Here is a 24,555-nt window from a genome sequence, read left to right as displayed (position 1 = left end):
TTTTTGTATTGTGGGTAACACGGAACTATAGAATGGTTTGTGTTGGAAAGGGCCTTAAAGATCAAACCCCCAGGCCATGGGCAGGGACAGCTTCCACTAGACCAGGTTGCTCACAGCCTCTTCCAACCTGGACATGAACACTGCTATGGACAAGGCATCCACAACTTCTCTGGGAAACCTGTTCCAGCATCTCACCACCCTTACAGTAAAGAATTTCTTCCTAATTATCTAATCTAAATGTACACTCTTTTAATTTAAAGCCATTACCCCTTGTCCTATGCCTACATGCCCTTTTTAAAAGCCTCACTCTCTCCAGCTCGCTTGCAGGTCCCCTTTAGATAGCAGAAGGTTGCTCCAAGGTCTCCCTGTAGTCTTCCCCAGGCTGAACAACACCAACTCTCTGAGCCTGTCTTCATATGAGAGGTGCTCCATCCCTGTGATCATCAGTGAAACAGGTGGAAACGGGCCAGGCAGTTCTACTATATTTAAGTTTTCCCACAATGCCCATAATTACGGTTTTTGAAAACAACAATCTGGGCAACCAAAAAACAGATCTTCACATTACAAAATTAGAAATTAGAAATGGATACAAACTTTGGGCACTTAATTTTAACAGTCTGTGTGGAAGGAATTGTCTCCTTAGTATCATGCATACGAACAAGTGTTTCCTTCACAGCCATGACTTGGGAAAACTCCTCTGAAAAGGAATGAAAATTGTGCAGTGCCAGTCCTTCACTTCACTTCCTGACTGTGATTTCTCTCACATCTACATACAAGCACATCCTGATGCAATTTGGATCTACTGGAACCGATGCTGACAAGCCCTGGAAGCTCAGTTTCGTTCCAAAACCAAATTTTTCCCATTTGGCTTGTTTAGCTATTTGCACATGTGCATCGGTAGTATCTTGCAACTCTGGGAAAACAGAGCTACATGTTGTTACCCAATCCACAGTAATATCACAATGTTATGTATGTATTTTTATTGGTACCTTTTATTGGTACCAATAAAAATACTTCTTTGTAAACAGAGAAAACAGAATGCCAGATATAGAGGAATCTGGAAAAAAAAATAAATTAATGCCAGAAATTAGGGCTTCAGTGATTCACTGCAGCACACCAAGCACAGTGGTGGGCCCAGGAGACAAACTTTGCTGTATCCAACATCAAGATTTCCCCAAAAATATTTTCATGGCTTTTGAAAGCAAATATATAATGTGTCTTGAAAAAACCCGCAGACAGCAAGATCCTGCCCAGCAGAAGAAAAGCAGTCAAGCTGGGCTCTGGCTTTTCCCAGGGCAGATTTGTTCCAACTTAACTCTGGAGCTGTTAGGGGGGCAGGTTGCCCAGAGCTATTCAATAACCTAGTACAGCGTTCAACAGGGTTCATAACCACGTCTTGCAACACAATGGAGAGTGACAGCAACCAAACCATGGCTTCTTCTTTATTTGGTCCCATCTCCCTGATAAGAGCATGTCTATATTAGTAAGTGACACTGGCAAGGACATGCTCATGAGAGCTGGAGCTGCTGCCTTCACTGCTACAACAGCATCCCCGGCACAGTTTTGGGCCTAAACAGCCCTCCTTCCTCCAGAGGGCTCCTGGGCAGAGTTTGGGAGTTTGCAGAGTCCAGAGACATTTCCAGCAGGCTGTTTGCTTGTGGCCACTCAGCCTAGAGACTGAGTTCAGCGGTATGAACACGTGCTGTGCCACCCCAGACTGTCTTGGTGCCAGAGGCAAACCTCTGCTGTGTTTACTAGAATAGAGGGTCAGCCAGTGAGTTATTTAGTATGTTGAGGTCTCCACCTCTTCAGCTAGATATATGAATCTGGATGCCAGACCTTTCCAGAATGATGTAAAAATGACACGTTGCTTAAAAAAGCTCATTTCCAAATCAGCTTTTTTCTCCTAAAGTAGGAATAACAATAGTAATCAGACCAGCTGATTTATCTGAAAGAATTGCAGCTTTCCTTGCAGTCTTTAACACATCCTCCATAGCCAGACCTAAAGCTACTTTTACAGAGATTATATCCTTTATACTCACTGTTTCTGTGCTATTTTTTTTTTAATGAGCTAAACACTAAGGTGCTCTCAGAAGCCAGAATGTGACACAATTAGGGCAAACTCTGGCCTTCTTCTCTAGCACTGACCATACGCTTGGAGCAAGAAACAAAGACAGAAATCACTCCTGTCCAAGAAATTCCCATGCTCTGGGATATATACAAACAAAACTGTTTGGCAAGACAAAGCAATATATAAACAGAATTCATGTAGGCTGCTTTGCCTCACAAAAAGTAAACTTCAGTTTTAATAGCTTCTCTAATAATCAGTATTTTACATTTGAGTATCCTTAATTCCAAACACAGATTACTAAATGAAAAGAGGTGGTAATAAGGTAGGACATATCCTAGGAGAGTATGAAAACAAAGATGCTCTAAAAAATACTAGCTTCTGCTCTAGAAGGACTGAAAGTACCTTTTAGGTAGAAATAAAAACCTCAAACAACACAGTATTTTTCAAAGTAGTTTTGGTATATGCTATGCTGCTTATTAACTGATGACATATGCCATGGCACTTTTAATGAATGAATTGTCCCATTTCTTCATGCAGTGCCTATATAGGTTTTTTTTCTGTTCTGCTGCGTAAAATGCAAATTCCTGGGATGAGGAGCACATCTCATGGTATCACATATCCTGAGAACTATATACTTTATCAGAGAGCAGGAGTTTTAGTTCCTTATCATACAGCCTGAGGCAAAGTTTCATCTCCAAAGTTATGCTTACTGTCAGAAGAGTGAGTCTACCTGACCTGACGTCCCAACTCCACTTCCCAGCTGATAATCTGAATGGTTTTTTTATTTAAAGGCCACTTGATTAATATGATTGGAGAGTAACTGTCACAGAGTTTTACTTTCAGTTGCACAGCCAAGATTTTTAATATTTTTGGACCTGAGACTTTTTTTTTTCTTTATTTTAAGCCTTTTTCTCTGAACCCATTTGTAGACAGAAACCGGAATCTTGTTTTCTAACAAAATCATAGAATCATAGAATGGTTTGGGTTGGAAGGGACATTAAAGACCATCTAGTTCCAACTCCCCTGCCTTTTGCAGGGACACCTTCTGCTACACTGGTTGTTCAGAGCCCCATCCAACCTGGCCAGGTTGGGATGGGATGCATAGTCCCTCTGGACAACCTGCTCCAGTGCTTCACAATCTATGTAATTCTTCCATTTATCTAACCTAAATTTCCCCTCTTTCAATTTGTACCTATTAGTCCTTGTCCTGTCACTACAGTTCTTGATTTAGAGTCCCACTCCATCTTCCCTGTAGGCCCCCTTCAGGTACTGGAAGGCTGCTGTGAGGTCTCCAGGCAACTGTCTCTTCCCTGGGCTAAACAGTTCCAAATTTGTCAGCCTGTCTTCACATGGGAGGTGCTGCAGTCCCCTCACCAACTCTGTGGCCCTGCTCTGGATTCGCGCCAATAAAATGCTGTGGTGAGGCTCTGGTCGGAGCACCTGGGAAGCAGCAGGTCAGAAAAATCAGAAACAGAAGCATCCTGATTGTGCTCTGCTCTCCCACTCCCCTCTCTGGCCTCCAGCAAACACCCAGCTGCTACTCCTCATCACAGGCATGAAGATTTGTATCTCTGCTGCTCCTGTTGTAAAGGAGGCGCCTATACACTGCATTGTATTTCAGACATCAAAGCGAACATTTAGAGTCTCCGTTATGCCAACAGCTACGTCAGTTTTAGGGTAAGTGCTGGCAACCTCAGCACCATACCAGCACAGAAGATGACTCTGGCACCCAGCCTGGCCTGCACAGCAGTTATTTCTTTACACACGAAACGACTTGCAACAGCAATATAAACTCACAGTTGCTCATATCTGCACATCAGCTTGTGCTGTTCAGCACCCTTCCTTTTTGTAACATGAAGTTAACAATTCTCCTGCATTACTATATGGGAAAAATGTTTATCCATGGAATTTACCAGTTACTCTCCTGTCTTAATTGAAATATTTTTGTCTAAGCAGCTGGTAATCCATTTATTCAGGTAGGATTTAAACTGAAATAATGACTGAGTTCAGCACAGCTGTCTGAACCCCTTAATACATTATTATATCAAGGCCCGTGGGTCACGACACAAATTAGAGTATTTAAAACTGACAGTTTCCCTGAAGATGTTAGGAAGGCAAGCTTTGTCTGGAATAAATTGCTGGGATGTAGGATGTCTTCTTTTCACTTGTTTCCAAACATGTATTCTTCTGTAGTGGGAAAATCTGCCTTGCATTAGTGAACTACTCAACTATGGTATTTTTAGTTGTCCAGTTGATGAATTATTTTATAACTTTGGAAACTGTTTGTAGAGTGGAGTCACTGAGATATACTCATACCCTCTCCATGCTCTTTATGCCTTGGCCAGGCCCTTTCTCACCAAGTAGTCAGAAAACATGGGATCCAGTGAAGTGAAATGCATGACAAGCAAACACAGAAAATCTTATGAAGGAGATCAGAAAAAAAATCCCAAAACCTTGTTAGTACAGATAACTGGGGGGAGGACCTGTTGATTTATGCATCTCTTGAAGATGTTATGACTCCCACTTACCAAAATTTTGTTTTCATTTTCATCATTACAAGTTGAGTTTGTAAAAAACATGATTTCCTGCAAAGTTTGCCTATTATTTATCCTTAAACTATTACTACCAGACAGGAAACTGGAGCAAGAGCAGTGAGTCTGAAAACAAGAAGGACTATATAAAGATGATCTTTTGAGGGGAAAGTGATCTCACAGCATTATAAATTGCTAAGTTATTTTCCATCATAAAGAACTTATTTAGGCAGACCTAAGAGGATTGGGGGATCAATAGAGAAATGTATCCAGAAGTATTATGCAGCTTGGTAAAAAATATTAACTCTTTGCTAGCCCCACCATGCAACATTCACATTGATCTTAAGCAAGTCTATTCATGTGAATAAAATACAGTAAGCATGGGGCATTTACTAAGTAGAAAATAACATTCATCTGACCACACTGAACAAAACAGACATTGAATGAAAAGCTCTTTCTGAAGAAAAGGGAGATTGCTAAAAGAGAACAACAACAACGAAAAATACAGAACAGAGGTTCAAACTTCAAACACACTAATGACAGCAGGATTATTTTCTACTCAGTAGTGGCCAGTGTGCCGTAACAAAAGTTTTGAAATGTTCACATATTTATCTTCATTCTGCTTGTCTTTTTCTGACATCTGTTCAGCTAAGGGCTGGAAGTATGGCAAAACCGAGGAGTTTTGAAAAGCAGTGCTTCATAAACTAAAATGGAAATGAACTTAGAATGTAAGCCACTTTTTTTCCCCTGAGACAGTGCTGTCCAAGAACGAGCTCCTCTCCCACCCCCGCCTGTCCTATCAGAATGCTGCCAGAACTGTAGATGTCATGTACACTTCATGTGAGAAAGATGGGAAAGCCCAGTGTGCTTGGGGATCCTTGATCAAGGTTGTTTAGAATGCTAAGCAGTAATTACTACAAAGAAACTGGAGGTTCTGTCACCTTTACCCTACAAAACAAGGACAATACCACACTACATGCAGAATTATTCCTGAGGAATTCAGGAATAAGAATGCTAAGTTTGCTTTAGCAGCCTCAGTGTTTAAGAGACTGGAGATGTCAAAGTTCAAGCTGCCTGTAAAGCTGCAGCCTTGCCCTCAAGTGTGCAAGACTTATGGGTGGGTACAGCATTTGACTTCTCAGTACACACCTGTGTACACCCAAATCCACGTGAAGACAAATACAACAGAAACCTTGACAAATGCTCAAGGACCAAGGAACAACTTGGGTGCCACAAGCACACTTGGGGAGACTGGTTCCATCGAGGATCTTCAGCTGCAGCCAGTTCTTAACATGGATAAGCTGCTTGGGATTTCTTTTCCCCTGATGGCTACTGTATAGGCCAAACGGGCTGATTTCCACAAGGATAAATAAGAGAAGTAATACTCGTGCAAAGGTCATGTGTTTTACTGAAGTTTACATCCTTGTTCCAGTGTACAAGAACACTAAAGCACACCAAAGAAAATAACCCCAGGTTTTCTTTAAATGTGAATAAACCCCACTTATTTTTATGCCAGTCTTGTTCTCAGTCTTACTGAATCACATTTGCTGAAATATTCCAAAAATACTCCGACTGAGGAAAACAGCTGGCTAGAAAAAATTGAGTTCAGACATTAAAAGTTTTACAAATACTGTGAAAAACTGTAAGGTACTATAATGGGAACTGCTGGGCAACTTTCCTAATTGGTGGTGCTACCAATCCATTACATAGTCAGGAATTGATATTTTTTTTTTTATCAGGGACTACACTATCAACTACCCTCCACTGAGCTGAAAACAGACAGTAAAACAAAACCAGGAGGGAAGCAGAGAGCAGGCAGAGCTGCCAGCTGAATATGAACAAGCCCAATAAAACTGTTCTCTGGCCAGTCTGGCCAGTGAGAGACACTGAAGGACAGTTTCTTGTGTCTGCCATGGCATTGCAAAGCTATACCATACACACGCACACGCACATTGCCCTGATAGAGAAGGCTTTCACAACATGAATAGTCTGTACCTCTCCCAAGGTCATGTGCCTCAAACCCACAGCCAGTCAGACTGACGCTTGAATACAAGTGGAGCCATACAGGCTGTCGAGATAAAATTATCACAGCCGTATTTCAGCAGATTGAAAAGAAACCTGAGATGCATGTTCAGATTAGCTGCAAGAAATAAGATCCCTGGACAAGCAATAAGCAATCCTATCAGCATGCTGGAAGGAAAACTTGAGCAGGTTTCACACAAACCAGCCTCTGGAGCAAGAGGAATTAAATAGTTCCCTCTTCTGAGACAGTAAATGAGTGTTTTCAGAGCCATGTGATGACAGTGTGGTGAGGACTGTACCTCAGATCTATTGGAGTGACTACGAAGAGCACTTGGCATTGAAGTTTCCTTTCCTAATTCACTGGACACACTTAGAATGTTTCTGCAGTGACACACACAGGACACAAAAGATCCCACCTAGGAGCTAATTACTGAATGTACTATTTACAGTTCTCAGAACAACTCCAATGAAGTGAAAACTGGTGATGACTTTAAGACCCTGACTTATTTTCTGCTAACTCCAAAATAAAAACCAACAAAGAAGTAGCTTGCAATATGTTAAGACACTTCAGTGTGATTGTCTGTGTGAGCTATGACAAAAAGACAAAGCTTTCGAATTTTTAAGTTTCCATTGTGTAGTAAGTAGTGGATATTACAGGAATTCGAGTATCTTCAAGCTGGGAAAGACTAGACTTAGTATTGGGATAACCTATTTAATTTCCTGAGGTCATAAAGTTAAGTTGTAAAGTTCTTGCATCAGGTCAAGAGAACTCCTGACACACCAGAAACTCTACTTCATGATGAATTACAGTCAGATAAAGCTGTCATTTGAGAGATTATAATACCAATGTTCTACTCAATAACTGTACTTGTACAGGATGTTGCTTTTACGTCTGTAAGTGGGTTTTTGCACCTCTTACCTTCACTAATATGTGATCCTATCTTTGGATTGCCTGTTAAACTAATATGAAGTGACACTTCCTTACCAAGGGTTCAAATTTTAGTTGACCTTCCATTCAGCCCTGGACAGGTGAATGAATCAGACTGTCAATTTTGTAATAACTAGTAGAATTTTACTTTTAATAAGATTTCCAGTGCAGATTATTTTTTGAGCCATTCTACCCATCAATTTTTTTACAGGGTCAAAAGAACTGTTGTTCTGGATCATGCATATGACAGCATAAAACAAGGATAAATTACAAGATTTGATAAATAGGAGACAGAAGATAAGGAATTCACCTTCAATAAACAGTTGAATTGTGAGTACCAAGGTCTGGCAGTGAAAATAGAACAGGGTATAGTTGGTAAAGAAAGTAATGTGTGACTGCCATGTAGACTTTCCATGGCATTCAGAGTTAGAGATGCTCAACATCTCTGAAAAAAGACACAAAGGGTAATAGTGCATTTAAAGCCATGGAAAGTTTATGTATGTAATGCACTGTATCCTACCACCAATACTTCTAGAGCATAAACAGGGTAATTTACGAGTGAAAAAGGAATGCATTTATAAATGAACGGATGTGCTTTCCAAAAAGCAATTAGGGCCGAGGGCAGTAGCTGTCAGAATGAAGGGGGTTTGTTCCTTTCCTAACACTCAGACAGTCTGATCTCTTCTAGGATTTGATCCCATGAGGAATGCTGAACCACAAAGCCATGTTGGAATACCTTCATTTTGGTCTTTGTCAAAGAACATCTTCCCTCCCTGCCCCACAACCACACCATCCGGTTTATTCAAGAATGCAGCTGGCCAGGTGAAAACAAGCGGGAATGCCTCTCTCATCACTCCTCAAGCCAAGCATCTGTGAAGGGCACATACCTACAGCACTTTGGTCTACAGAGGGGTCATGAAAATGGCAGAAACAGAAGAATCACTACAGAATGATCTGAAAGCACAGAGCATGAGCCACGCAGGGTATTCACCACAATGGGGCTGAGGATGGCATCACAGCCAAAAGAAATTTGGTTTGAATTGTAAAGCTGTCATGGTATCATCCCACTGATGTGATAGTTTCAGCCAAGTTTCACTAGAGAAGCTCATTTAAATATGCTTGTCATTTTAAATACTGCTACAGGAATCACAACTGCTGCATGTTCCAGCATGACAAGTAGAATGGATTTATGCTGGAACCAGCTTACTTGCTGCACAGAGTTTTCTTTCTAGAAAAATGGCAGTTTCTTTTGCCCAAACTTTAGCACTTAAAAAAGAAGACAGTTTAGATCTGTTCTCTCCTGCTGCTTTTGCCACTTCCTGCAATATTTGGAAAGTCCTGCTCTTTATTTAAAAGCTGAGTTATCAGACGTGGTGAATAATTCCCCAACACATCTATCTGATTTGTTGCCTGCATCAACATGGGAAATTAAATGACCCAGACTATACCTTCATTGTACTAATGGAGTGGAAAGCTGCTTCAAAACAATTACAGTCTGCAGATGGTCCTTTCCCTTGCTCTGTTTCGCCTCTAAAGCAGGGGAGCAGAGGCAGAGATGCCCAGGGAAGAGTGCTCTACATCTCGGCCCAGTGGTGATGATAATTATCATTCTTAACGATAATATTTCTGCTCCAAAAGCAGGACTCTGACCAGATCCTGTGCTGGAAATGTCTCCCACTCTACTGGTTTAATCACAAATGTGCACCATCCCAGGAATGTCTCCATGGGCCATGACTGACAAACCAGATTTCTCTGCTTCCTCTGTGAGCTGTGCAGGTACAAGGCAGCTCTGAGTCAGTTTCAGCTTCAACAGCTACTAAAATGCTGTGCATCATCACTGGGCACAGTGTGGTGCTAAGTGAGCTCTGCAGCTTGTGACTGGCATTGAAACACATCCCACCAGCCTGAGGAAGGGACAGGGGGAGCTCATGTTGCTGTCTTGTGACATGTCCTATGTCTGAATGGGGAGTGGGGACACTACACCTTCACACAGACAATTGAAAACAAGATTTTTTAAGGCCCTTTCCCCATTCCTTTCCCTTTTCCCTTTCCTTTCCCTTTCCCCTTTCCTGTCCTGTCCTTATTTATAAATGTGTATATCCAAAGCCAACCTCAGGATAAAGCTTTGTCAAGAAATGATAGCTCAGCTAGATTTATCAGACTTCCGCTCATTTGAGAGATCTGCTTACAATGACCACAAATCCTGACTGTGAAAGTGTCTCAGCAGACGAAGTCTTTGATGAGCAGTTCTGTAGAAATAAAGAAGCACCAAGCACACTGTGGACTTCTCTTAAAGACAAAGGTTTGTTGAATTTATCTGTACACATACATCTATGTATGTGTATGTGTGAATGCATACTTACGTACTCATAGTTTAGAGCTACCTTACCCTGGAGTCACCCAAACTACTATATTTGAGCTTTTGCTTTCCAACTCTGTGACAAGAATGTGAGGATGGAAACTTAAGAAAGTTTCAAAAGCCCACAAACACCCTCAGTGAACAGGCTTGTCACATCCTCACATACAGAGTATTAAAAAAAAAAAAGTTTTAATAACTGAATCCTTATAAATGATTAATGTATTATATTGCATGTAAGTGCTCTCCTGTTTCTAGGAATATCTTGTTGGGTAATATTCTCATTTGTAATTCATTGCATGTTCTTTTATAATTGCAGTGAAACAATGGTTTCTGGGTAAGTGGTTTTAAAAAGTTTGTTGGGTGCTACAGGAGATCAAAGTATAATAAAACTTACATGGAAGCAAAAGTAGTGCATGAATAACAGCACCAGCTTTAACAAAGGACTGAATAAACACATGTAATTCTAAACAGGATGGACTGAATTTTTCATCCAGTCAATTCATCGTGGAAGGCTCCATTCAGATGAAAAGGCTGAGCAGATAAGCCTGCATGTATCACCACCACCATTTGCTCCAAAACATAACATACACAAACCTGGGTTCCCATGGGCAGGGAAACTGTCACTGCAAGATGCCAACACAGACCTTTACAGGCAGTTTGGGATCCTCTAAGCAGAGTGAATGCACATGTAAAGGCAGCCGCACCAAATAGTAATGACTAAATCAGGCAGTCTTTATTTCACTGGGCAGAGGTGGCCAGAGAAGCTGGGATGACCTCAAGTTTGTATCCCAGCACTATTAAGAAGCAGAAAACAACTGCCAAATGTGTCAGATATGACACTTCAAGATCTAGTCACCTGTTGTTTTATTTTAGTGAGGGAAGACATTGAGGCAGTGGCCTCAATTCAAAGTGGAATGAAACTTTGCTGTCAGAAATAAAAGGAAATATTTTCTGTAAGCATGGAGTAAGTAGAACACTGAACAATTCTTAACAGCAGATCAACCCCAAATTCAACCAAAATTCCTCGCAGCTTTTCCAGAACTTCTACTTCTTCCAAAACAACTCTAGTGGAGACTCCTGAATTTCACTTATCAGTCCCAAAAAATAAGAAAAAAAGAAGGTTTTTCAGCTTAGCCATCTGCATTTGGAACCAAAATGCTCAGCTGCAAGGCTTTTTTACAGTAAAAGTAAATTACAAGTGCAGTGATCAGCCAGTAAGCAGCAGTCTTTGTGGGGATTAGTCACTCAGACTGAACACAGAGCACATAGGTTAACTTATTGCTTCTCAAATATTAAATAAAAATATAATACAAAGAGGACAGCCTAATTCTGACTTAAACAGTGGAGAAAAAGAGCACAGAACAAAATGTGTCAAAAGCAAGGGGCCTTTCTTCCAGAAAATGATACAGTTAGATATGACAAATTTGATCAGAATAAAAGGAGTGTAGCAAATAATATATTTTATCTATATAAAGTTTGGGTTTGAGCAATTGTACTGAAATGCAGTGTTTTGAATGCAACATCCAAGTGTCACAATAATCCATTAATACAGAGGTATATGGCCATTACTTTGTCAAAATAAAGTACAGAATGGAGAAATCTTAGAGGCTTAAATTGCTCTGGGATTTCTGGATAGCCTCTTTGCAGAAATACTAACCCAAAACGTAATGTAAAAAAAGTGGCAACTGAGGACATTCAGACTGAATGTCTTTCTTCCTTCCCAGGTGAACAGAAAGTTCCAGGACTTGTGTCCAGGATTTTGAAAGCATCAGTACAAAGGAGTGACAGGTACTAAAGACATCACCTACTGTCCATGATTACAGGAACTGTATCAGATTGAAAAAAATCAAACTTTTTTCCTCTTGCTATGGTAGTTATTTTCATTCCCCTCAACAGCAATCTAGTCTTCTATATAATGTGGTGGCATTTTAAAACCTGAAGTGTGAAGGTCATGAACGGAATTAACACAAAGGGTAAAAAATAAATCAAGAAACAGAGTACCAATATTTATACAGCAGTTTAACAGGCCATAATCGTTATGAAGTCTGTGTAATGGTTTGTGTATATGAAGGGCTTCAGGGGGATGAAAACTGTAGTAAAATTTGATGTACCTTGTGATTCCTGAATGAACTGCAAGGCCCTGCCTGCAGGAACAGCTCCTGCACTAGGAAACGCTGTTCTGTCACTGGGAGAGATACACAGGTAAGACTGCCCAGCCATGTCTGGGCTATGGATGCCAGGAGCCCTGCCAGGCCTGTGTGTGTGCCAAGCTGCGACCCCATAGCCTGTGGCAGAACCAGGTAGGACCACCCCTACACCTTGCCCTTGCGCTGCACTGAGGGAAATCCAGGAATACCAGCAAAACCAGGGAAGTGGCACATTCAACAGGTTCCTTGGTGTGGACAGTAGGAAGAGCAGGATATGTGCCAAATGTGCCTGCTGTGTGCTGGCACCAGGTGGGGACATGTGAGGCCGGTTCTCAGCAGGCTGTGGCATCGCAGGTGAAGGCTGGCAAGCTGCAGTGTTTCTGCCTGCCCTTTCGGGTGTCAGCTCTCACCCAGCCCGGGTGCAGCCAGCAGCATCACTCTCTCCCTGTGTCTGCATGCTGGGTAACTCAGTGTCACCTGCACTTTCATGCTCTGCTATTATACAGTACAAACAGGGAAAGTTTTTTGCTGAGGCAACCAACAGTCAGTACAAAGCTACCAGAAAGACCCCCAAATGCAAAGCCACCCAGAACAACAAAAGAGAATTCAGGGTAACACAAAACAAGTCTATACTATTAACAGTGTTATGTGAATAACTTACCAGCCTTTTTCCACCTCTACCCTTTGTGCTTTTAGTATCAAAAGGTATTAGGAAGCATTCAAAACACCTCAGCTTGACTCTTAGAGGCTAAAAATCTTAACAGAAATTGCATATGGAATTCCTTTTCTTTCGTAAGCTTCAGGAACACATGCTTTGAAATTCCCAGTGCTCTTCCATGAATGTGGAGGTGACTAAATGTAGCAAAGAGCAAAGGTATTAAAGGGCAGATTCTTCTCTGCTTTTCATTACATTGTACAGCTGCTCATATCTGTACCGTGAGCTCAAAGCTTGCACACAGTTACTGACAAAAACTGCACTGTGTCTCAAAGAGCACCCAGACACATTTTCTAAAGCATTTATCTCCAAGAAGAACGTCTTCAGACAAAAATCGTATTTCTCCAAGCCACTACCAGAACCCAAGTGCTCCCCACGAAGACAGATAACACCACACCCTACCCGTAGAAATGATGCTCCTCCGATCGCTTGCTCTGTTCCCTGCTTCGTCTGCCTCAGAGTGCCCAGATCAGATCCTGCCCCAGAGAAAAAGCAGAGTCAAAGGCTTGCAATACTCAGAGCTGAGTCCTGGAGCCAGGCTGCAGGAGGATCAAGGAGTACTGGGCTGAAGCAGCATGGAGGGGAGATGTATCAAAATATACTTTTGCTCAATCATCACGCATAGGTAATTGAGAGCATCTCAGTTTGAAACTGCTGGTCACCATCTGGTGATAAAATATGGAGATGCCAAGTGAGTTAAAGCAAGCTTGTGCATACCAGCATATTTTAGTTACACTACATAATGAAACCCATCATCACCTTCATTCATACTGAGGTGTCTGTCCCAGCGTTGCAGTTTCATACAATTTGTGCTAACTTTTTCTCTCCTCAGCTTCAATTACAAGCCAATTTCATCTTTCCAGCACATACACATAAACATAACCTTCCAATTCAAGACACTTTTAATACGGAAGGAAGTTAAGCGAAAAAGAGAGCAGCTGAGACTTACAAAGTCATGCCTCTCCTAAAAACAGGCACAGAAGTCAGGCATTAGCATGAATTTGCTAAATGATGCAGAATTACAGTGTTAAAGAAGAAGACAGGAGTCTGGCCCTTCCCCTGCTTCACAACTCTTCAGTGTGAATTACAGAATCCTGGGACAGCAGCAAGATGAGGCCTAGCTGACCTTTAAAACAATGAATAATTTCCTGACATGGCAAGTTGTTTTAAATATACGTTACAGCTTTAAATACCCGAAGCGCTCTCCTTTTAATTATTTTTGCTACATCTGAAATATTTGAGGAAAATGTAGATGATATCTCTAATTTGTTAATTACCAGCTGGCTCCTACCATGCATTATTAAGCTACTATGGCAGTGACTAATGCCTCTGACAATACTAAATTACCAACAACACCTTGTGGAGGAATGTGACCCGAGCAGCCTAGAAAGGACTACCTGCAGGTGTTTATTTTCAGATAAAGATGGTTTATTAACTCAGGCATACGACAGCAAATATTAAGTACTGCAATAATGCCCAAGTCTAGAGGAGGAGGGCTGCACCCCAAACCCCACATGCTGCCTGCCCCATGAGCACTGCCACGCCCTGTGGCTGGAGTAACCCACACACCTGCATCTCACTCCCTGCCCATGGCACAGATGTGGAGGAGGAAGAGCACACAGGATTTTTCTCTGGAAGTGCTTTAGCTGCAGCCATGGCTCCCCACTTGGTGGCTTGGGCAGAGGTGTTGGATGTGCAGAGATGTACCTTGTACCCATGTTCAACACTCCTCCACTTCCAGCCCAGTGGTCCCAAAGGCTTTGAAACAGGGAAGATGAAGACAAAGGAAATGTCATTTCCCACAGAAGGTCCCTCTGCACAGCTGCAGCCCAAGCACTGCCCTTTTCCTCTCACCTTTGAGTACAAGTCTCCCCCCTCCTCCTTTTTTTTTTAACTCTAAGCACTTTCTGCCAAATTGATTAAACTAATAACATTATAGCTTGGACAGGAACTTACACATCTTAGTCGTAAGTGTGTGAAATAACATTACTCTCCTTTCCAAATCTTCCTGGAGTGGTTAGGAAATCCAGTCTCCTCTTGTGTGTTTGCATTATAAAATTGCTGAACAAGCCTATTCTGCTGTTACGGGAAGGGACACGTTTTCTTCCCTACTCTAAGTAGGTCAATGAAAACATGGTGTTGTGAGAATGAAACTGTTTTCCTCCATCTTCTTTCCCCTAATGATTTCAAAACATTCCAATTTAATTATGTTTCTAGTGTTAGCATAGTAACACTGTAAAGTTATTAACAACTAATGTATTGGTGGTCCTAAAGTCTGGGTTCTGTACTTTCTTGTGGTCTTATTTTAGCCTTAGGTATACACATGCAATTCCTACACATGGCACATTGTGGCACAGTTAAGAAAAGCCTGCAAAGAAATCTGGATGTGAACTGCAACACATTATGAGGCACAAAAATTTAACTCTCAGCTCTGAGATTGAACCTGAGCTTCTACATCAATGTCATCTCCTTTTTAGGATGACATTCTGACTATCACCTCCTCTAAATCTCTCTAAACCAGTCAACTCACTGGTGTAAACAAAGCTAGAATATTTCCAATGGAACTACTCCAATTCATAGCACCTGGAGACTTCTCTGTGTGCATTTCATCAGGAGGGATTATCCAGTAGCTGGAGAAACATTCAACTTGCAGCTATAGTTGTTTGAATACTAAATGCAAATTAAAGACCACTGGCAATAAAAATACATTTTGGGGGAGAACACCCCTCTCCTCAATGAGAAGGGAAGAAACTTCATTACACTAAAGAGAATAGAGTGCCCGAAGTATTATCAAAAGAAATGTTAAACAAACAAACAAAAAAAGGATGTTGCTTTTCTACTGTCTATTTCAGAACAGATGGTATAAATTAGTTTTGTTCACATTATCTGAAAAAGAGAAAAAAAATTAATTCACCTCATGTAATGCCTGTTGTAAGCTTTCACTCACCCACACAAGAACTCCAAAGGCCCCCTTCTGCAGCCAAATGTTTGTCATAGCAAAGGTTACATGCTCTTACAACCCACTCTTTGTAGCCTTGTCCTGAAAACAACAGGCCTGCCTAGGACAGTAAAGCTAAGCACATACAAGCGGACATCACTCTGTCCTCAGTGTGAAATTTTTACCCTATGAAACCCCATGACTTCAAAGGAAACTTGGATTTCATCCGAAGAATCCAATTACATATTTCAGATTTAGGATGGACTGTCAAGTGCCAGCTGACAAAGTGATGTCCCCAAGTATTTCAGGACAATGATACTTGAGATGAAATGCAAAGCCAGCTGTTTATGCCTTATCTAAGGAACACTTCAAAATGAGGAAATTATATGATGATTAAGTGCCTCCTCCACCTCAGCAAAACACATTCCACTCTGCAAAGATCTCTGCAACCACAATTTAGAAAGAATGTTTGTCATTAAAATAATTCCGTGAGCAGTATTATCGCTAGTATCGTCAAATCACAGGGATGGTAGGAAAGATATGTAATACACCTCCCACCTGAGACAGAGTCAGATACATTTTGCTCATGTTTATTGAAGTCATTCCTAAGACTTCCAGTGATGGAGACTCCAGAAGATCCACTGGCAGGGTATTTTGTGGATAAAACTTTTGTAGGCTTTACCTCTTCTTCCTTGTTTCATTTGAAATCCATTTCTCTCTGTCCATGGCACAGAAAAGAGATTACTGGCCCAGCCTTTGCAACAGCCTGTACTGTGCTGTCTGCACTTGAAAACCTGCCTTTCTCCTACTCACTCTTCGGCAGGCTGCTCTACTTTAGGCACAGAAAATGTAACCTTTTCAAGGTTTCCCCCTGGGGTATGTCCTCTGGATCTCTAGTCGCTTTTCCTGCCCTCTTCTCCACATCCAAAGTGGTCAGCATTTTCTTCAAGAGCAGAGCTCCAAACTGAAGACAGAACTCCAGCTGACCAACGTGGGGATTGCTCCCTACAGACTGTGGTCCCACATGCAGCACAATACTGTGCTTTCTATTGGACAACAGCTCAACAATATCAATTTGTGTTCAATGGAGATCCACAGTAACCTCTATCCTTTCCTGAAGAGCTTTTGTGCCACTCACTGGCTGTTCCCCAGCCAGTATTGGTGTCAAAAGTTACAAGGATACAGCTCAGTGAACCTTCTGCAACTATACACCACCACTGCAGCTCCTGTGCACCCAAGAAGACAAGAGGGGCCTTGCAATGCTGCTTCACAAAAGGCACCAAGTTGTGTGTAGTTTTTCATCAGCACACAGTGTGAAACACTGGAAATCCATCAAAGACTGGGCTAGTATTTGCATGAACTTCCCCGCTTTTTATTTGCTCTATCGACTGGGAGTAGGGTGAAAAAACAGGTAGGACTACTTCTTCCAAGGCTGAAATACCCAATTTTATGTCCTTGCTCTGTATAGAGCCTGTCAGTATCAGTAGTCAAGCCTAGTACAAGCCCAAACACTCACCTACAGTGGTGCACAACAGAAAAAGGGTCATGACCTTTTAGGTGAAATAGGTATGGACAGACCTGGCTAGGCTGGGGTTGCTTTCTGGCAAAGCTTGGTTTCTCTTGGAAGTAACACAATGGGTGATTTATTCAGTACTTTACATGCACAGTTACAAAGCTCAGGCTTTGTGCACAAAGAATTTATTTCCGCTTCCTGAAAATGAGAGTGGCCTGAAAAATTATCAGTCTATCTTCTTAGTTGATGCCTTTTTCACAGAGAATACTCTGTTTCAACAAAAGTGGATATTAAAAAGTGTAACAGCAAAGATTAGGCCCATTCAGGCCAAGTTGCCACCAAGTTGTGAGCAACTGCACATGACACTCAGCCACCACTTCTTCCCCCTTCCATGAAAATGCACTGTCCTGCAAAGAATTCACATTAGCCTGGAACTATTATTTTTCCAAAAGTCTTTAATCTCAAAGACTTTTAATTCCATTTAGGAATACATTACCAGATTTAATGCAGATGAAGGACTTACATTATTTTGGATTCTCTTCAACCATCCACTACCTACCTCCTCTGTTTATTTAACTGTATGATTTCTGAAATCATATTTACTGTCACTTAGGGTCATATAATTGCTTTTTGCCATTATCATTTTAGCAAGTTTCCTCTGTTTACCCCCACTTCCTATTATAAAACCTTTTTTCAGTTGCTCTGCTAAATTTTATGGCTGATCTGAAACTTTATATATCAAATATTAGAGTGAGGCTAAATGTATTATTTACACATTTTCAGCAAGTTCTAAAGCTAAAATTATGGAAAAGAAACAGTTTCACCTGTGCTGAAAGAAATCTTTAACTGCTCTTTTGCTGAGAAGCCTTCATTCCTCCATTGTTTCACACACAAAAATTCTGCAGGCAGATACAACTCTTATCTTCCTGTTGCTATCACTGAACAGCCACTAAGTTTATTAGCAGAAGTCACACTTCATCCCCAAGGATGACTCACAAGGAGCTTTAGAGCTTGCAAGTACAAATGATTGCTCTGGCAGCTAAAGGTCTGCACCTTTGCTGATGACTTCTGTCTTGACCTGACATGGGTCTATGGGAGACATGCTCAGGGGGCTCCTTGCAAGCCACACACAACCTCTTGCATTTGCAAATGTGTCTCCTCCAGAAATTTCCTCCCTGAGACTCTCTAGGCAAGTAGAGATGGAGCAAGGACTGCTGCTGAATTACCACGTCTGAATGTGCAGCCAGCCTACCCTGCTTGCTGTGACTGTTTTTGATGGGTCACCCAACTCTAAAACTGTGATCCGGAGGAACACAGCTTAGAGCTTTGGATGAAGAGGCCTGGAAGGTGGCAGAGAAAGGTGGGATGTAGAGTAAGTTGTAGTAAGGATAGAAAGCATTATCAGAAATGGGTGTTTTAAGAAAAAAACATGGCTTGTTTACAGAATAGCCTGGCAGAGAACACAGCTTGACTCTCAGCTTTGTGAGGTTCTCCCTACATTCCTGTACCAACCAGCAGAACACAATTTATAGATGCATTAAGCTGATACATTTTCCCTAATGAAACACGGAAACTGATCAAAATTTTAAGAACAAAAATAAAATCATAAAACACTTTGCCTTTTGTTAGATCTCTTTAGAAATTGGTTCGATCTGTTTGGAACCAAGATCGTTGGCGTATATTCGAAGAAAAGCTAAATTTACATCAAATACCAAGATAAAGGACTGGCCAGCTCTCCTAGACTAATTTTTCAAGTAGGTGAGAAAGCTTTCAGTCATACAAGACAGTTAGGATTCCATGTTAAAAAAGTGACAAGATTTCAGAATTATCAACTCAGAAGTTAAAAAATTATTAAATCAATGTGCTGTCTTTGTAATTTAATGTATTTTTTTATATGTAAGGGTAGTAATTCTCAAGTCAACTTATAGGAAAAAAATAATGATCTAAAAGCAGGGAATGGATTGTACTTCTGTATCACACAAATGATACAGTAGGTCACTTCATCCAATATAAATGAGTTGTGAATTAGAAAGAAACAGGGTAACAGAAGTTTGTGATAGCCAAACAATCATTGCTTTATAAATCTGTACACAATCAAAGTGTTCCCAGGTCTTCTTCCAAGGACGATGTTGCATTAAGAATGAACACGCACTGAAAAGGCAGTAATTGTTAGAAACCACATACTTCCATTACAAGAGGCATTTTTAAAATGTAGCAGGAAAGCCTGAGATTACTAAGTCTATCTGCAGCTGTTACTTGGTAAGGAGTACTCAAGGACAATTTCAAGCATGATCCTCTGTGCTTTGCCTTTGCTTACTTTCATTGTGTTTAAAAAACCTAGTCACAAGTTGTCATCAAATTGCTTTGAAAGAAAGTCTACTTGCCAACAGACTTTTGTCTCTGCTCTTTTTTTTTTTTTTTGGTCCCACTTAGTGCAAATTTTCTTAGAAATTTACAAAGAGGTATTTCATACCAGACTAGTCTTATCCTTACTATAGCCATAAAAGAAAATAAGAATGCAACATGTAGGTGCTACTTTTCATCCCTTGACCCTGCAGCACTTCACAGAACCAGGCAAGTAGCACCACCACTGCTCTCAGAGTGGGATACACCAAGCCCTCTCCCCTCCATGTCTTGACAAAGTTCACAGGCACAGAAGCTGACTGGTTCCCTCCACTGCCCCAGGGAAGGTTATGCTCAGCACACAGCTATCATGTCAGCAAATTAATTAATAAAGAAATACTCATGATTTCCACTGCTTTCCTATCTCTTTATTACTCAGAGTATAATCCCCAAATCAACTTTTATAGCAAGAGGCCAGGTAATTGGTTCAGACACAGGAAAGAGACAGGAAAACTCAGTTTCTTGTAACATCCCCTGCCAGGAAGGATGGTTTTTCAAGACTGTTAGGTGTTAGGCATTCTCTCAACTACCACAGCTGCAATTAGATGCATTTTTAAGCATCCTATTAGTGGGAAATATTGCTGTGTTTCCAGGTAAAGTCAGTGCATACCATAATAATTAGCCAGGAAGTTCTTTATTCCCTGATACACCAGGAGCCAGAATGAATAGTAAGTGCAGGAGATCTGACATCACTTGGGACAGGTAATTTCCTTGGGTTTCCACTCGTGGGCTCAGAGATGGTAATATTGCTGCATAGGACATAATAATTTCATTAGTTTAGGGGTTGGGCAGGTTTGTGTTTTTTCACAGAATTAAATTCCAGAACTGAGGCTTTCTACAGTGTGGTGCACCATACAGACTGTCATACTCTGCCAAAACAAATCACTGGGAGAAAAATCAGGAAAGGAAAATAAATTGAATTGTATCACTATAAGCTGCTTCTTTGGAGCTCAGAAAAACACAAGCACATTGTCAGGAAACCTTGGGGAAACAGTCCTTAAACTCCTTACCAACCAGTTCCCAATGACACTTTCATTTTCTTATTTATGGCAAAATGACCACTGCAAAAAGCTTGAAGATGATGCTAGAAGCAAAGTTTTACAAAGGCAAAAAGATCATGACAGAAAGAAAATGGGAACCATGTACAGTAACTGTAAAATCTAGCAAGGAGGGATTTTTAATACCCATAAGCATATCCTTATCACTGGTTTTAGCACGATTCGCAAAGAAAAAAGCGTAGGATCTATTAAAGGGGAAAAATGCTGCAAACCCATTCTCACCTCAGAAAGATGTTTTTGAACTCTCGTGACAAAGCCACTTACAACTTAATGGCACAAAAAGGGAGGGACATGACCGGCCTCCTCAAGAAGCAGACGTGCTACCAGCCATGACAAAACAAGGCTTCTCCCTAGGAGACACCAAACAGTCAGCTCCTCGGAGCTGGAAAGCATGGCATATGCTAGTGATACTACGGTACCAGCATCAGAGTAGCGCCTCAGCCACTCACACAGTACCTGAAACCAGGAGGCACCACTTTCATCAGTGTTCTGACCCCTACTGGATCCCCCCTGAAGACCAGCACCTTCATGAGCTCTCATCTCTGCAGCAGCAAGAGGCAAGGACAGGGGACAGGCTCACTCTCACCCCTCTGTCTCAGCAGCACTTCTCCATTTCCCCCTGTGTGGGATTATTGGGGGTCCTGGGAAACGCGAGGAAGGGAAGGGAAAGCTGCAGTGAAGAAAGAAGTCCAGAAGGTCAAGAAGAGGGTGTCACCATCCCTAGCAACACCCTGTTACTAAGGCCTTTAAGAAAGTCATGTCTGCCTCTCTCTCCTCCCTCCCTCCCCACTTCCCAACAAATCCTAGCTACCTAAGGAGCACAAGGCTAGTGAGGGAGAATGGGGCAGGGAGAGGAGGGCAAGGAGAGGAAAGAGGTTCCAGTCCCTGTGTCATGTGCTGATAAAGCTACCACATCCTTACCCAAAAACCTCAGTATCATGCTGCTGTGTAGTACCATTATCACTGAGCACATGCAGTACCACACTCACCCTAACCAAGAAAAATACACTCTAACAGCTGGCCAAGAATTTTCCACTTCAGTAAATATGCCAACATTATAATAATTCAGAATTTGTATCAAATACACTTAGATTTTCTATGGGAAAATATCACTCCATTGAATGTTTACCATTTATTGCTAGGACAATTAGAAAATATTATTTCAGTTAGATTAGGTAAATCAGAACACTACTTAAAGTTAATCTAATACCACAACGTAGTTCTTTACCCTGAGAACATCCTCTTCCGAGGTCAGATGCTCATTCCCTTCCAGAAGCAAGGTTTTTCAGGCAGCTTCACTTCCCAGAATTCAAAGCATGTTTCTTTGTGACAAAGCTCTCCAGTGCCTCTTGGACATTTAATTATGGGAGAAGGGTCTCAGATAATGAAATGGGAACATCATGCTCCTGAACTATAATTTCTGAAAAGCAATACACTGTGGTAGGGAAATGCAATTAAATTTTGAACTGACTCAGGAATTTCCCATGGAACATTAATTCTATTTTCTGCTCACCTCTGAATGTCAGTCTATTTTTCTCTTTCAGTTTAGGAAGCTTATAAAAGGTGCAATGAACCCCTACTTCTAAATCTGTGGATTCTCCCTACCTCCTTGGGGAGGCCATAGCCATGGGAAGAGGGCATCTGCAAACAGAAGTCTATTGTGTTAAACCTTATCAGAGCCGATGCCTAAACTGAGGAACTGCTGCCTAGATACCCAACACAGAGAAATAATAAAGGTATTTTCTTCCTTCCAACCCCTTCTGGTCTGCAGGGGCTTTGAGCGTTCACATGACTTGCCTGAAGAACCCTGTGCAAGAGCCAGAAACTAACTACAACTTCACCAAGACTCACTGCAAGTTTTACTCATCTTGACATTTTTTGTCTCAAAGGTCTTCCACTTCAATACCAAAATAAATATTACAGTAATTCCTTAATGTAATGTAAAAAAATTCTTTCATGTAAGCAACTGTTGGCATGGAAATTTAGCACAAGACTGAAGAGCTGAGCTAGTCTGAGCTACTTGAAAGAACACCCAGCTATTACAAACTGTAAAAGAACTGGTTTGAATTTCATTCCTCATCCCTGTATCTGTTTTACAGTCCAGTTTTTACCTTAAAGGTTATCTATCTCTTTCTTCTCCATCCCCTACACTTAATCACACAGAAAACACTTCACAGCAGATTTGCTCACCCAAACACAGCCGAATGTTTTGCAAAATTCAAGCAAGCTGACCAATAGGGATGAACTCAATCAAGTGCCAGAAAGATACCAAAACATACCAGAGACACATCATCTTTCCTTGAAACAGAGAAACTGTTTCTATTTCAGTTCATCCACTTTCACATATTTCGCACGACACAGACTGCCATTATATGCATCTCTTCAGCACTGATATCTATAACCAAAAATGTCAGGCGTTTCAGTTATCCGCAGACAGCACCTATTTCCTATGGTTATTACGGGCAATACTAACACATCAGGAATTCTGAGTATGTTTGAACTGACACCAGATCCCAAGTTAGGAGCTCCTCTACTATGAGTGTAAAATACACATGCCCAGAAAAAGATGGTAAAAACAATGCTGGCATTTAGATAACACACACTCAAAGCCCAGATTCAGATGAAACTCTCAGACTACAAGTTCTTGCTATATAACAAGTATTACATCTGACTTCCAAATCAGTTGCTGTATTTTAAAATCCTTTTGGGTATAGGAACACCACAACTTCACCAGAAATGCTTCAGAAACTGCCTGAAAAAGATATTGATCAATGAGGCAATGTATCTGCCAGATACTGAAATTACTTCTGATAAGTTCTAGAAAGAACACAATAGCCTGAATTTCCTTTTGTACTCACAAATTCACCGTGTAAGTGAGGACTACCAGGGGAATGCACAGATTTTTAAATTACTGCTAGAAGGACTTTGTTCAAAGAAAATTATAGCCAAAATGTTTGTTGTTTTTTCTTTTTTTTTTTCAAAAAAACCCAATCAAACAAAAAAATCAAACTCCCAGTAAAAGCATTATTTGGGAACAAACAAACAAGGTTAAATTTAATTAACCCTGTGCTATGATCAAATTCACCCATGAGGAAATAGTTTGTAAGTGAAACTATGGCCAAACAAGCAAACAAACATTGATTACATCCTCTCTAGCACGGAAAACAACTCACTTTTCAACTTTGTAGTAATAAGCAGCATTCCAAACAGCACTTTCCACTAACAAAGAGCAAAGGTATATAACAAAAATAATCTGTCAGGAAAACAGCACTCCAAACTATAATGGCAAAATAAAGCCCAAGACTCCCTAGGTATGGCAAGAAAAGTCAGCTTGTGAGTTAACACTTCACTGAGGAATACAGTTCAAATGCTCCATACGGAGAAAATGGGAGACTATATTACCCCGGGTAAGTAAGCATTACTTAAGTATCCACCTCATCCTAGAGGAACTGCCAGAGTGCTCTGAATGCAGCAGGAAAGCCCAGAGGAACCACCCTAGCAAATGCATGCAAAGGCAAGCTTCCTACTTACCCTACTGTATGCATCATGATCTCTTTTGCCACCTTAGTAATTCCCAAGTATCCAGAATGATGTTATTTTTTTAGGGAATATTACAGCTGCTAGAGGAGACAGAGGCAAGCTGACAAGCAGAACTTTGCGAGAAGCCAGGCAGAGAGGGATGAATTTAAACCTTGGCTCGAGATGCTGTGTATTCTGCGTCTATCTTTAACTTCTAAATGATTTGGTTTCACATTCCTCTGAAGTCCTGCTGGCAGATGCCTTCGTGGAGCTTTACCAATCGCAGGCACCCGGCCCCCTCTCCTCCTCTATCCCTCCACCTCCCTCCCTCCCATCCTCCCAAGCTGCCAC

General features: G+C 41.2%; 1 protein-coding gene across 20 annotated transcripts in view; it reads right to left on the bottom strand.

The window, feature by feature from the left end:
* DTNA (dystrobrevin alpha) overlaps positions 1–24,555 on the bottom strand; it is a 226,291-nt gene that overhangs the window by 159,455 nt on the left and 42,281 nt on the right. For 5 of the 20 annotated variants that reach the window (XM_058833820.1, XM_058833831.1, XM_058833829.1 and 2 more), the window contains exon 1: positions 24,217–24,417. The exons of 1 other annotated variant lie outside the window; for it this stretch is intronic. In XM_058833820.1, coding sequence (XP_058689803.1) covers positions 24,217–24,233 — 17 coding nt within the window. In that variant the 5' untranslated portion in view covers positions 24,234–24,417. Of the gene's footprint in view, positions 1–13,175; positions 13,250–24,216; positions 24,423–24,555 lie in introns of those variants that run through there. 14 more of the 20 variants (XM_058833819.1, XM_058833828.1, XM_058833827.1 and 11 more) reach the window with 9 other exon arrangements.

This window comes from Poecile atricapillus, chromosome 2 (assembly GCF_030490865.1).
Source record: "Poecile atricapillus isolate bPoeAtr1 chromosome 2, bPoeAtr1.hap1, whole genome shotgun sequence".
Classification (NCBI taxonomy): Eukaryota; Metazoa; Chordata; class Aves; order Passeriformes; family Paridae; genus Poecile; species Poecile atricapillus.
This window is presented reverse-complemented; position numbering and strand designations above follow the sequence as displayed.